The 14,779-nt window shown below is 41.1% G+C and overlaps 1 protein-coding gene across 17 annotated transcripts in view; it reads right to left on the bottom strand.

The window, feature by feature from the left end:
• LOC137174056 (uncharacterized) overlaps window positions 1-14,779 on the bottom strand; it is a 47,070-nt gene that overhangs the window by 25,170 nt on the left and 7,121 nt on the right. For 14 of the 17 annotated variants that reach the window (XM_067579060.1, XM_067579061.1, XM_067579065.1 and 11 more), the window contains 7 exons: window positions 12,568-12,678; window positions 11,930-12,090; window positions 11,421-11,537; window positions 9,148-9,254; window positions 5,479-5,636; window positions 1,424-1,558; window positions 329-463 (listed from right to left, as the gene is read on the bottom strand). In XM_067579060.1, the coding sequence (XP_067435161.1) occupies window positions 11,439-11,537; window positions 11,930-12,090; window positions 12,568-12,678 (371 nt within the window). In that variant the 3' untranslated portion in view covers window positions 329-463; window positions 1,424-1,558; window positions 5,479-5,636; window positions 9,148-9,254; window positions 11,421-11,438. Of the gene's footprint in view, window positions 1-328; window positions 464-1,423; window positions 1,559-5,478; window positions 5,637-9,147; window positions 9,255-11,420; window positions 11,538-11,897; window positions 12,091-12,567; window positions 12,679-14,779 lie in introns of those variants that run through there. The other 3 variants (XM_067579073.1, XM_067579058.1, XM_067579074.1) reach the window with 3 other exon arrangements.

Genomic DNA, 14,779 nt, shown 5'->3' with positions numbered 1-14,779 from the left:
CAGTAACGGAAAAAGGTGTCAAGAGAGCAGAGAAGCTAACTGTGATTCATAGTTGTTTTCATGATGAAGTCTCAACTTTGATTGATCAGTGAATGCGTTTTGTGCTCCTGTGTCTCCTTGACTCGTTAAATTGGCTGCTGAGTGAGAGACGGGGGGCGGGGTGGGGGGGGGCGGGAGGAGGAAGGTGAGGGAGACGAGAAGAGAGAGGGACAGGAGAGGAGGAGGATAAAGAAAACAAAAGAAAGGAGAGACAGAAGAGAGGCAGAGTGAGGAAATGAACGGAAGAAATAGTTTGAGCAGATGGAGGGCTCAACACCTGGTTTATTACCTTATGAGAGCAAGGTGTTGTGTGATGAGGCCGAAAGCTGTTGTCTCTGTAGCTCTGACAGGCTGCATGACGAGGAATCTGGCTGGAGTAGAAATCATCAACATGGCTCCTGATATGCCACATTTCTTGATAGTCCTAATGGTTCCAAGAGATTACAAAAATGTGAACATTAGTGCCTATTTTTCATAAAGTTACTTAGTATTGTATCTATGATTACACAGTGGGATTTCATAACTGCTTTGTGGCCTTAAGAAAACTGAATAAAGTGAGTTCAAATGTCAGTTGTTAAGAAATGGGCAATCACAGATCAGAAAGATTTACTTAACCGCAATTACAGCCTGTTCTGCAGTGTTAATGACTCCTAGAATCACTTTATTGCACTTAATACTGCGTGGGAGTAACCAATTTATCGCCGCAGAAACATGTGAAAAATGATGTGTGATTGAGTCTGCGCTGCGCTTTAGGAGCAGGGAGGTGAGAAGGACACAAACGCTACAGTCTGGCCGCTGTGGTGTTGGTGACAATTTGCCAGTAGACTTTCGATTCATGACTGTTTTGCAGTTTATTCCATTTGCCACAGAAAAGGCCGCGTTTTCCCTGCCTGATACCTAATTCTGTGACAAATTCAGAGATGGTGGAATCCTTGGGGGACTAATAAATGGGTTTCCAAGCTGTCAGTATTGTTGTGTTGACACTGCATCTCACAGCACTTCACCAATTTCCTCGGATCGTGCTTTTCACAGCTAGAAAATATGTATGGGTTCACCAGCGCGAGAGTTAGTGAGGCGTATTCTGATGTAAAAGTCTTCTTTTGCTTATTCATGCAGCATTCCTTAGATGCCATCTCATATTGCCTATCCAAATCTATTCCGCTTCACCTGTTTCTTAATTTTATTACTCCTTTCTGACTCGGCAAAAATAAATAAATAAATCAATAATTATTTCTTTTGTATGTATTTACTACATTATATTAAAGGAGACAGACAAATAAGTTGGGGAATAGCCTAAAACACACTGCACTGTATGCATACGGCTATCTGCTCAGAGTCCTATTTCTCTGAGCCACCAGGACACACGACAGTCACACGTTTTTACCCTTGTTGACTTCTCCCTTCTTCCTCATTTCATCCTCCCTCCCTTCTGCTTTCTCTCCCTGCCCTGTGACTGAACCCGGTGTGTGGACTGACTGTGATATTGGCTGCGTGGGTCACAAGCTCACTGGTGTGATATCTGAAGGGGAGAAAAACAGATCAGCGTCTCTTTACTTAACACCCTCCCTCCTTCACCAGCCGCTGATGAAGGAAAGGACTGACTGGAGATAGCAGGGAATGTTATTCATTTATTTTTCAAAAGGTGGCTATCTTTATCCGCGAGCCTTTTTGAGTTCAAGGTCTCTTGGAAATTCTATAAATAAAATTTTTTTTAAAAAAACGATGCCAAAGGAAATCGTTTTGATTCAGAATGTTTACAAGTTGTGACTATTTTTTTGCTTTCATACTTAATATACATTTCTTACATTTCATTACATACAGTATCTAGCCGGCATTCCCACATGTAAACTATGAACCAAAGACAGCAGGGCTGTTTCTCAACATTCTGCTGCCCTAGGCCAGACATCTTTTCACTGTAACATTTTATTATTTAATGTTAAACATCACTCAACTTCTGGTCTGTGCCACTCACATTATCAGTGAGTACTGAGGTGCTGTGTGACACTCACTTATGACTGTCCTGACCATGATCTATAATCCAGTGTTTAATTTAATTCTATTTTGGCTACTTTCCTTCATTACGCAACTTATAGCCCACACTTTAAACCTGCACTAAAATAAGTGAAACAAATGAAATATGTTTCACAGCTGAATAATAACAGCATTAAGAAAATCTAACATGCTTGTTTCCTATAATATTTGGTATTGTGTTCAATAGTATTTTATATAATTTCCATAGAGAGAGGAGTCAGTGTGGATCTGCTGCAGGACAGTATAGATAGGATGTAGGCAGACACTTGTTAATCTCAGCATTAGCAAGGTGACTGCTGGTTTTATATCATCTGTGGCTTCATGGGTCATCCAGTCACAATACTGTGTGAGGTCTGTATTAATGGAGCACAGTGTCACTTTTGCTGTTATTTCAGGAGCTATGTCTGGATTTATAGCTGGTTGTCACCTATTAATCAAAATGCTTGGATTTATTGTCCCCGGTCTTGATCCTGAGGATCGGATTTTACTTTCATTCAAATTGCAGGGTGTAATCACTTATCATTACAGGCTATCTTTTGTTAAACCTACTAACTGAGTACATGACTGGTGTTGAAGACACACCTGCTCACACACACACACACACACACACACACACACACACACACACACACATATATATGTCTATGTGTTCAATGATTTTGTGGGTTAGACACTTTGTGAGTTTTCGTCAGAGTCAACATGCAATACTTTATAATTTACTATGTCTGACTTGTGTCTTTACAAACATCACAAAAGCATTACAGTGTGTGAATTGGCAACAGCAAAATGTGGAATAAATCCAAACTGTGCAACAGCTTTATCAAACAATGGGTCTCCAGCAAAGTGATACAGAAATGACTGATTTTTCTCATTTAAAACAAATTCCACTAGGGAGAGCAATTGATGCATTTGGCACGTTAAATGTGATCACAGGGTGGGGAGCTTTAGGTAGGGAGACCAAATAAAAACTCATTGGGTCACGGAGTGGATCTTCCTGAATAGCTTCCCTCCTCCCCTGCTGTCCTCATCCTGCCCCACCCCAACCTCAGCCATCGATCAGGAACTAAGCGCTGTCTTTAATTGGTTGGACGAGGTCGATTGCCCGTGCAGACAGCAAGGGGCCCGAAGGGGTATTGGAGAGCCTGGAATGTGTGCGTGCCAGCCAATGAAATCACAGGGAGCCCTTCAGACTCTCTTAGGGCAATCATAGTAATGAAGTGAAAATCTGCAGTTCAGTAAACAACTGACCCACTGATTAACTGACAACTGAAGGAAACAAATCACTTCAAGTTTCTTGCTCCTCCCCTCCCACTGACCTCGTAAAAGGTGCTAAGTTTGTTCTGCATTATACTTCTATTTGTCCTTTGTTGGGAATATCTGAATTGCTGGATTTTGGTTTAGTTTGTGCACTTCCACAGTACTTACCTACTACAGTAGAGTATCTTGAGACAATGTAAATTCATGCAAAGACAGCAAGGTAACTAGCTGACAGGAAAAGCAGATATTTGCAGTGATCTGCTGTCACTGCGGTGCATTCGGTGGCACTCTGAAGTAAGCAGTCTCTCTCATCTTTTGTCATTATAGACAACCACTTTATTATGCTATCATTTAGTGATAAGAAAGTGTCATTACTATCAGTAGCATCGGTGGCAGAGGTAGTGCCATGATATGTGCTTTTCACATTTTCCACTGAGGCAATGTATTTAGGAATCTAACGACAAAATATGAGTAATCACTAATGCTTATGTATTTAAAACTGGTGATGAGTCAGTCGGTGTAGTTGTAGGGCTGTAAAATTCATATAAAACTGTACAATAGAGACTCAAATCCAAGATACAGATTTAAGACCTCAAAATGGTATCTTGACTGACACCACGTAGGTCTCTACTCTTTCCAAAAACAACATATTGTTTAACCTGTCATAGTGGTAACCTCCAGCTGTTTTTTCCTATTGTAATGAGTAGTAATTGCTGCAAATTGGGTTCCTCCTCTAAACCAGCACTTAACACTTTGTCCTGTATTTTCTGCAGGCAGGAAAAGTATTCTGTTCTTACAATGAGGAAAAACATGACTTGCTCTCATGTAGTAAATTAAATTAAAATTAGTTCTAGAGAATGAAGCTGGCTAATCTAGCACACAAATTTAATCCCTGTGGCACCTTATGTACTGATGATAAACTGATCACATGGATGATCTGATTGCTTCCAAACTTTCAGAGAACAAACACACACACACACACACACACACACACACACACACACAAAACAGCTAAATCTAATTATTTAAGAATAAACACAGCTAATGAAAGTATTGAAATAATACATCAACAGCATAAGAAAGGTTCTTGCATGTGGTATTTACCTTGTCTGAACTGATCTAAGAGCGGACCGGCCTTGTGGACTAGACATGCATGTAAAGCCTAACACGATCAACTGAAAATGCATTGCAGCTGGGAACACACTAAACTGTTTAAGCCTAATTATAACCCCAGTCAGCACACATTAACTGACTGTAGATTCAAATCTTCTTCCTCCCAAATGAGGCTCAGGGCCAAATCCCCTCCACACTGTTTTGTAAACGGTTTCTGAAGCGTTTTAGGAAGTGTGTCTCATGAGCGACTTCACCACCTCGAAATTTTTTATTCTTTTCTGCATCTATTGTAAGGCCACTGAAATCACAAATAAGCACTTGCCTTTTACTTTCACTACTGTACATTGTTAACATCCGAGACGTGACCAATTTACTCCTGTGTAATTCTGACATATAGCCATTGTGAAGCTTATTGGAAACTATTGTTGTACATTAAAAAAGACCATTTTTGTGGCATTTCTGACATTTACAAGCCTGTAAAGCGTTCTACTTTTAAATAAATCTGAATGAACTGGGTCGACAATTGCTTTTGTAGCATTTCCATACTGCTGATGTGTAGCTTTAGTTGTAAGCTCAGGGTCAGACCAGTCTTAGTTGTCACGTTTATGTCAAAAAAAAAAAACAGTTGGATTTGAACTGAATAGGGACGAAGAACTGAAGAGTAGAATGGGATTCTGTGGTGTAATTTGCAAAGGCCAGCCATTCATGTTCATAGTTGATTAGGATTTTAAAAGTCTTCCAGTGTGTTTCAAGCTTAATGTACTGTAGTAGAGGATAAGAGCATAAATCCACACTGCAGCACTGTCCCATTCATTTACCATTGATTTTACAGGGTTTATTTTTGGCTTACTTCCCACCCCAACCAAATATCATATAATTTTACAGTTGTGTGAAAATGAAATTTAATAATGATAATGAGCACAACATTACTACACTTATCACTGCAATGCTTTATATGGCTTTGAATGTGTATAATATAATGTAACATTTTGCAGGCTTCAGAGTGTTGAGTCCATATATGAGTGAGATTTTTCTTACTTGTGGTCAATCTGCGAGGCGTGCAGGTAAATTTCCTTCCAGGCCAGGCAGCACTGAATACAGTTGCTGAGGTTTTGCTTGCTGAAAATCACGTAGCCCTCGAAGAGCCTGTCCAGAGAGATGCTTTGGAAGCACAGGCGAATGATCTCATTACTCATCTGCAACACAGCAGAAAACAAACACTGTCTCGCACACTTGTCACAAATAATGAGCTTCGGGGGACCAAGTTACAGACACTGAGATTTACATTTATTACACGCTCAAGTGCTGAGCTATAATAACAAGTCACTGTTATACAAAACCCAGGATACAAAGTGGTCTTACAGTACAAAGTCATTAGCTACAAAAAGGGGACAAACAGCAAGAAAACCAAGGTATTAACTTATTCATTACTCGCTCCAGAGCACATGTTTCTGTTTTTATGAAGCTCAGCTGAAGAGACTGAACTATTAGACTGGCTAAAGTGGACTCAGTGTAAATTCTAGGTCTTGGTCCAGGAAGGTCCACTAAAAGACTTGACCTTCTCAACCTTCTTCTATGTCTCATGTTCTTAAAGTTGGCTAAAATGACTAAAACTAACACATAAACCACACAAGAGGCAAACCAAAATGAAAATGAAAATAAATAATTCACTTTAAAAAAAAACCCCAAATTAAATTGGCTGCAATGCACCACAGCTGTTACAATTTAATTGTTTCCATCATTCCATGCTGATACTACAGTACAAAGAGGTCAGTGAAGAATTTTCACAAATTGGCACGAACCAAAAATAAACATAATATTGATCAAAGCTTATTGTCCATTAGCACTGATGTAAAAAAAAAAAAAAAAGTGCTACCACTCCAGAGAGGCATCACCTGTAACAACAAATATTATCAATATTCTGTTAATTAAGAAATACGCAACAATTTCCAAAATAAAGAAAACGTACTGAAACACAGAAATCTAGAAAATGGAAAAGTGAAATGCAGAACATCAAACTGAAATTAAAAGAAGTCTGTAACTGTATCATCCGATAATAAAATGATTTCACTCCTCAGCCGCTCGAGTCATGTAACTAACACTAACCCTATGTGTCACACATCACATCCAGCCTTTACCTCCTGTGTATTCTCTATAATTCCAGTGTAAATGGAAATTCCATAAAAATAGTCATAAAAAATGAAAGGGATCATTCTATGACAGCTTGGATCTGGTACCTCTTGACTTTCACACCAAAGGTCACATATGGCATTGACTTAAATTGACAGACCTTAAACTTACTTTACACTTGAGGCCTTGTCGTGTAACACTTTGCTTGAACTGAATATTTGATCACATTCATAAGCTTAGAGCCCCAGATTGAAGTAGTTAGCTGCATACATCCCCTGCAGGTTCAGTCTAACTGCCAGATGTGGGCCGAGCGGGGCTAGGCACATCTGTATCGATTCAACGGAGGACGATCACGTGCTCGTGAATGCGCGTTGACGTGCTCACATGTGCGCGAATTCATGTATGCATATCGCCTTAATACACAGATCTCTGACACACACACATACAGGTGTGGCTTTATACAATAGAGGGAAAAGGGTAAGGCTTCAAGTGAGTGTAATTCAAGCGGGCGCACATTTCATAAAAGCCCCTATTTGATGTGCTGGGTGTCAGTCAAGCATGCCGTCTGTCACACGCACACACACACATACACACACACACACACAGGTAGGAGGTTATAAGAGAGGAGGAAGCGAGGCGAAGGAAGGAGAGGGTGTAATTATAGAGGATGATGTGTATAGAGGCCTATGTGGAATGACAGCTTCCCTTTCATTTCTCTGATCACTGGTTTAATCCTGACAGAGCTACAGCGGGCCACGGAGCTGCTCTGTCTGCCTGCCCGGGCTCCCGACACACTGCCTCTATGTTTTAGTGTGTGTGTGTGTACTCGCGTATCTGTGTGTGTGTGCATGTGAGAGGATGATACGTATGTGTATGGAGGTGTGTGAATCTCTTTGCTTATGTCAAAACATAACTGTTTTTTCTGCGTTCCTGTGTGTTTTTTCTGTGTTTGCGTGTGTATTAATTGGGTGCGCGCGCGCGCGGGATGAGTGCGTGCGAGTACTCTCACCACCCAGGAAAATGTGTTGTACAGCCTGATTGCAGTGGCAAGCAAATGCTGCTGTTAATGAAGGAGGGGGAGAGAGGAGAGGGAAACACAGGAAATTAAATTGATATGTAAATGACGGAAATTCTCATTTGAGCTGAAGGTTGAGAGTGCTACAGCATTAACCAGCTTATGAGTTAATAATGATTTTTTCCTCCCTCCCTCCTTTCTTTCTCAGTCTGACTCCCTCCCTCTCTCAGAAAAAAAAAAAAAGGATGGGTAGGAGAGGGAGGAGGGTGAAGATGAAGACAACATATGTCCCTGAGTCTTAACTCTCCAGAGATTTTCCCCTAAGCTCTTGTATAATCAGTTTCCTCAGAATCTGGACCTCTTCAAAAAGATGTGCATTACAACAGACCAGTCTTGACTTTAAAAGTACATCCACTGGACTTTTTGTTCTCCTCTCTCCTCTAACTACACATGTCTCCCTTCTTTGGTTTTCCCTCTGTAAAAACAACCAGATGGTGTTGAATATATCTCAGATGGACATGGAGGAGACGAAGGGTGTCGGACAGCTTGTAATAGTGGTGTAGCTCCGTGTAGCGAGGAGTAACAAAACAAAGACAACATCAGCTGCAGCTACAGAGAGCACCAGAGGCAAATGACTGCAGAATGATCACTGCAGCTATTATCAACCACTAGGGTTATTATTTTCTCTCCCCTCTCTTTGGTATTAGCTGGAACAAAACAGCCCAGTCAAAAGTCCTTGCCCTGCAGCCTTCAGTGATTGGAAAATGATATTAAACCAGACATTGTGTTCCCCAGTGCAAAAAGAGAAGAGGATGGAAAAAAGAAAAGAAACACAAAGCTGCAACAAATGAAGAAAATGGTTGAGGCCCTGCAGGGGAAAGAGGGGGCAGTGGCAAGTCACACACACACACACACACACACACACAAACTTGGAATACAATGCAGACTCACACAGTCACAGATGTATAAACACACTCACACAGAGAACACACAACAGGACACATTGAGTGCATGCATTACACATCACACAGCGCATAAAAAGACAACCACACATGCTGCTATGACACAAATGGACTCTGATTAGAAAGTATTAGCCAAAAAACATCAGACACAAATGGAAACCACATCAGTGATCTGGTTCTGCTCCAGAAAAGAAGGAGAGGGCCTTACTGCCTGATGGAATCCTTTTTTCTGCAGAAAATAAACAAGACATTTTACTTCTCTATTATTTCATACAACTGGAGGGGGAAGAAAGCCTCCCAACCATGAGAGGAGATGGAAAACATAAACCGAGCGGTGCTGCAGGAGAGGCCGAGGCCATCTGAGCTGCATAAAGCACAGTGAGCCGCAGATTTCCGAGCTCCTCTATGGCCAATGACAACATGCACCAGTGCAGAAGGAGCAGGTTGACAGGTAAAAAAAATATACACACATGCACACCAAGACACAGTTGCATATTTACAGTTATCTTTAGTATCTGATTTTTTTTTTTTTTTTAGGGGGAGGGGGGATTGAGTTTTTTTTTCCTGTTTTTTTTCGCACACAAACCCAAATATACTTACATTTGTAGATCCGGGTCAGTGGTCAGCAGTGAAGCTTGCTGGCCGAGTCAGCAGTTTCAGCAAGGCACCTAAACAGCAGTAAAGCAGCTTTCCCCTACCTCCTCTATCTATGGTATGAGAAATAATAAATAAGTGAGTGAAAGTACACAGAAGGCACAGAAAAGCCTTTTCTGAAATCGCTTAAAAGTACTGGAAAGTATGAAAACATTAAGCCAGACCATGTAGATGTAACCAGATGTGAGATGCTGACGTCTGAGGAGGCTGATATAGGCTACACAGCCATCACGCTGCTCAACACATCCACTGTTCTCTCAAACTGAGGAAACATTCTAACGTGATTTATGGAGTTCTCCTACATGACCCACCTTACCCCAATGGTTACAAAGTCCACGGTGGTAGAACTGGAAATGGTGTGTTCACTTGTCCTTGGTGTGGGTTAAAGGTGCACCCTTAGTGATACACGAGGTTTGAAGGTACTTCAGCCACTGACAGAAGCATCACCCTAAGTGCTTAGGCTGTCAGATCGCTGCAACCACATCCACACTCCGAAAATAATTACACCAAATGTTTTGTTTGAGCCAGTGTGCCTTGATGTATTATCAAAGGAATAAGAGAGAGAGAGGGGGGGGGGCAGGGCAGAGAAGAAGAAGACAAGGAAGATGTTGAAATGGAGGGACACATAAAAGACTAAAAGAAAAAGAAAAGTCATGCAACAGGGCAGCAAATGATTGTAACAATGAGGGTTCAGAACATAATTATTTGAGGTTAAACATTTTTCCCTTGGTCTTTAGAACTGTCATATGAAATGAAAAGAGTTGGGGTAATGAAAACAGTGATGGGGCCTTTTATTCAATGCATTCAGTTTCAGGGTATTGTAGCTCTGATGTGTGAGCACCCTGGATGAGTGGGTGTGGGCTTCAGTGATGATGATGGCTTATCAGAACAAGACAAAAAAAAAAACCCAAATCCAACTGGAGAGCTGATCAACTAGTGAAAGGAAATTCTGACAGCGAAAGGTTATCTGTTAATGTTGCTCCACTGTCTTATCTGTGGAATACATGATTGCTTGTGTAAAGGACCTTGTAGAAGCACATCTATTCATTTTCTCTAACAAAGCTGTTAGAAATGGACAGGTAGGATTTGACTGTGCCTGCAGAAGGCAATCTTGGGCATAACAAGCATTCAAGGCTGAGTACACAAAGTGACATTTACCCATTAGAAAGTAAAAGTAGACGCTGCTGCACAACTCTATACAACGCTAACATCTCCCTTTTCTTATACTCTTATGGACAGTTGAGGACTGTAATCTACAGATATTTTGCACTTATAGCTTAAGTGATAAATGGCAAACGTCAACCATCGCTCCACACTTCATACAAAGGAGAAACATTTATAGAGTGTAGTGTGCCTCTTCCCTGCAGCCTGCTTTGGTCCCTGTGTGTACATATACTGTGACTTTGCTCCACATCCTTTACCATGTCCCTTCTAAATACATTCAATATACTCAAAACACTGGCTTCATTCTCTTGTATACAGAAAGGGAACTGTGTATACTTTGAGAAATGGCCAGTTTCATCAGTCATGGAGTGCCTAAATTTCACATCCAAGCAGGTGCTGTTGGGCAGAGTTGGCCCTACAGTGTTAAATTGATTGTTTAGCTGGCTAAGCCAACTCTGAGCTGTAAAGCACAGTGAATAAAGCCTCAATATTCTCTGTTTGCCTGTAATTCATCATACTCTGCGTGTATGGTGGCTTTATACCAGCAAATATGCCGTGCTGGCCTAAGCTATGTGCTGTGTCACACTGCATGATGCTGCAAGCCGCACAGCTCAATGAGGAGATTCAATAGCTAACTTACCTGAGAAAACAGTCACCACTGTTAAATTGAAAACTGTTTGACTAAGACATTTTCATACATGTATTGTTTCGCTGAATCACATCTCTGGTTTGTTTTCCCCCTTGGTATGATTCATTTGAGCAGATCGAAAAACACAGCAATCGTACTCGGGTGTGGACCAAAACAACCACAAAGGACCCTTTAGAAGAAGTGGTCTCTTTCAAGTCACAAATGAAATCTGTTTGTTTGTGATTGGAATGTGATCTGACCCAACTATAAAGCCGATTCTGCAAGTTCGAGCTAAACTGCTCCTGTAACCATGTGTGCTTTGTATACTAGGGAGAGGATGAGCAAAATCAACAGATGCTGAGAGCTGGCTGGAGAATGAATCAAGGTCTGACCCGCCCTGCACTGGCAACAAAGCACACTGCCTTACCTCTTCCTGTGTTTGTTTTCAGTCCCACTCCAGACACATCTGATCGATGACCGGAGTGAACGTTCTCAGGTGGCTTTTAATGATGCGTTTTGCTTGCTTGCTTGCTTGAATTTCTTTCTGTGTGAAAAGAAACCAAACCAAGGGGAAAAATGCATCAAGTTTACCAACTCATCAGCTGATTCAGACCACAGCAAAGAATAACTTACAACAATAAGTTTGAAAACACATTAAATCACACAAGGCATAAATTTTCCTACACCAGGAATAACGGGAGATGCATTTTTACACAAACGTCGAGGCACCGTCTTAAATACATCACTTTGTTTTATAAAGTACGACAGCAGAATATATGCATGTTTCTGCAGGCTACATTTTATACAAGACATTTTGATGGCAGTTACTATTACATTTACAAGGAAACATCAAGATGTATATTGATAAACTAAATAGTTTTCTCTTGAGACTAATTGTGTTTACCTGCTGTTCATGGATGTGCAGACTTGCTGTACCTGGAGAGTTGTGTGATGCTTTTGATCTGCTTGACCTGTGGCTTTTGCAGCTGCTGGTTGATGTGACTGGCACAGCAGGTCCTCCAGAAGACTATCTCTTGCAGGAGGACAGAGGTGTCCCTCATCCTCAACATTTCTTGGCTGTTCAGTAGCTCCTTGATCTGAGGTGATGGAGGAGAAGGAAGACAAACCAGTGTAAGGAGGACAGGGAGGGACAAAGGTAGCTAAGAAAAAGGTTGGAATGATGTGGGAAACAGAACAAAGGATAAAATAATAACAATAATAATAATAATAATAAAAAGCATGGATTGGAAAAGCGTGGTGAGAAATAGAAGGGGAGAGATGATTGAGCTACAGAGAGCAGAAGACAAAAAAAAAAAAAAATAAGATGAAGACTGCGGATAGATGAAGGTGAGAGGTGGCAAGCCCAGTGCCTCATTAAATAAAAACTCTAAAGAGTCCGAGTCAGGAAGCAGATGCTGGAGCTTCAATGGCGTTTTGAACAGAGAATCACAGATCAAAAGATAAAGTCTGTGTGACCTTTTAGACAGGATCCCCAGAGAGACGAATGGAGAGACAAAGGCACCACTCCCCCCCCCCCCCCACATACACACACACACACAGCCCCTTAGGCCTACTCTCCAGTCTCTGTACTGGCTTCTTGTCCTTGCTGGCCTCCTCAGGGCTGCGCTGTAGGCCTTCCTTTGGAATGTACAGCACTATGTTGCCCGCCTTCTTACACAGATCGTCTGTTCAAAAATAACCTTATATAAAACATTACAAATCACACAACACATTCACTGGATTACACTCTGGAGTGAGATAATGCAGATCATGCAGAAAAAAGGTTAGTGTTATTTTCAAAATACAGCAGATGCAGTAAAGTCGTATACTGTATATCACCTCAAGAGAGCCCAGCTCTCTGAGGTTTTTATGCCTACAAAGTGCAAGGATAGGAACATGCATTAAAGAGTGGAGAGCACAGAGAGTGGCACTCTTTTAGGTTTTCTATGTCTACAAAGGACAAGGAAAACAACTGTTAAGATAGATGGAATGAAATATGCAACTCACTCTTTGCACTGAGATCAAATGGAATTCAATCTGCAACCCTCAGCGGTAAAAAAAAAAAAAATTGTGTGTGCAATTTCACCGGCATGGACGAGAGAAAGCCAAGAAAACCTTCTTCTACTCCAAAGCTAACCACATATGCAGTGTGTACCACTTCTGATTTGAAAGGGAGGTACACAGGTTGAAAAATAACATAATACAGTAATATGAATAAACTATTAGTCATAAATGAACAACGGGTACATGAATGAAAACAGAAGGGAACAAGCTTGCAAGGTCATAATGAATAATGAGGGACTTTAAAGGCCAGGGTATTGATGAGAGCACAGCTTCCTGTTCTCACTGAGAGAACAGTTTGAATCAGCATAAGGAAGATATCTGGGCATCATCAAAACACACTTTCATACCCAATGGCAGCAACATGAAGCCCTCCATTAGCCTTTAAACAGAAGAGCTAAAGAGGATAAGGACAGGAAACTATGAAGGAAAACAAAAATAATGAGCCGAGTCAGAGCACATAGGGTAAATAAAACAGCTGAAGCGCACAGAAACCTATGTGTGAGAGTTTCAGTGGGTATTGTTTTCTTCCCACACCTGTTTGTGCTGTATATGGGCATTTTTTAATGTGGGTGTCTATGTGCATGCTCTCTAGGGTCAGTTGACCTTTATAAGGCTGAAGTGAATAGATGAAAAAAAAAAAAAAGTGATTGAGGTACAGCCTTGCTCCTAGCCAAATAAGTGCTTTGCATGATTGCTACCACTCCGTCTGACATGGGAGTGAAATCTGTATACCCAGGAGGAGCTATAATATTACCGGTGTTCTCCATTTACATACATATTCATGGTGTTAACGCCCCGTCTGCAGTGACAGTGGGCAAATCATCGTGACCTCATTGTTATTGAATCTGGAAAGTTTAGAATAAAGTTTGTAAAAAAAAGAAAGAAAAAAATGTTTACCCCACGGGCCAGATTTGAGAGTCTAGGAATTTTAAATCCTTGAAATGCCTTTGATTGTTGGCATATTGACTGAAAATGATATTGCAAAATGAGAATTTGCAGGGGGCTGAGGTAATGAAAAGGATTTCTGTCAGGATTATCCAATCTTTTTTCTGATTATCCGGGAAACATGGGGCTGCGTCAGGTAGAGAAGGTTGTAATTGCGGGTGTGCGGTTTCTGTTTACTACCAGTGTGGGTGCATTCGTGTGCCTGTGCATGAGTGCGTGTTCCTTCTTTGAAAAGCAGTGGCGTTTTGTACACTGATTGAGAAAATTAGCATGAGAATTGAACCATCACAACGCACCAGTATACTGTATGATTACCCCCGTGTGTGTCTCAATTCAACTAGTCCATCAGCGTTTACCTTTCTGGCTTTGTGAACAACAGAGAGCATCTCTTTGGCTGTAACATGAAAGAACAAGCCTAAATTGTAGAGGCGCTTGTCGTTCCACGTGAAGCGGATCAATTGTCGGCTGTCAAACTGACATTTTGTCAAAGAGGAGAGCACTATAACCTTTATTGTGATGCACACTCAGTTTTCAAGAGGAAATGTTTTGCGCCTATGACAGGATCGTTTTTAGGAAGCTTTAGTCAAATTGATTGAGAGTGCTGCTGTTCAGGAAGGTTGTGGTTAAGACATAAGATCTTCCAAAGGACTGAAAGACAACTACTGTACATCATGGGTGCATGCTCAAAATAGAAGCACACAAGGAGGAGTAAAATAAAGCCCTACATTAAATTTTTGAAATTCAATTTTCAAACACGTTCTGTCTTGTAAACCCTAA

Source organism: Thunnus thynnus, chromosome 22, assembly GCF_963924715.1.
Source record: "Thunnus thynnus chromosome 22, fThuThy2.1, whole genome shotgun sequence".
In the NCBI taxonomy this organism is placed as follows: Eukaryota; Metazoa; Chordata; class Actinopteri; order Scombriformes; family Scombridae; genus Thunnus; species Thunnus thynnus.
The sequence above is the reverse complement of the archived record's forward strand: the minus strand, read 5'-3'. Positions and strand labels throughout refer to the sequence as shown.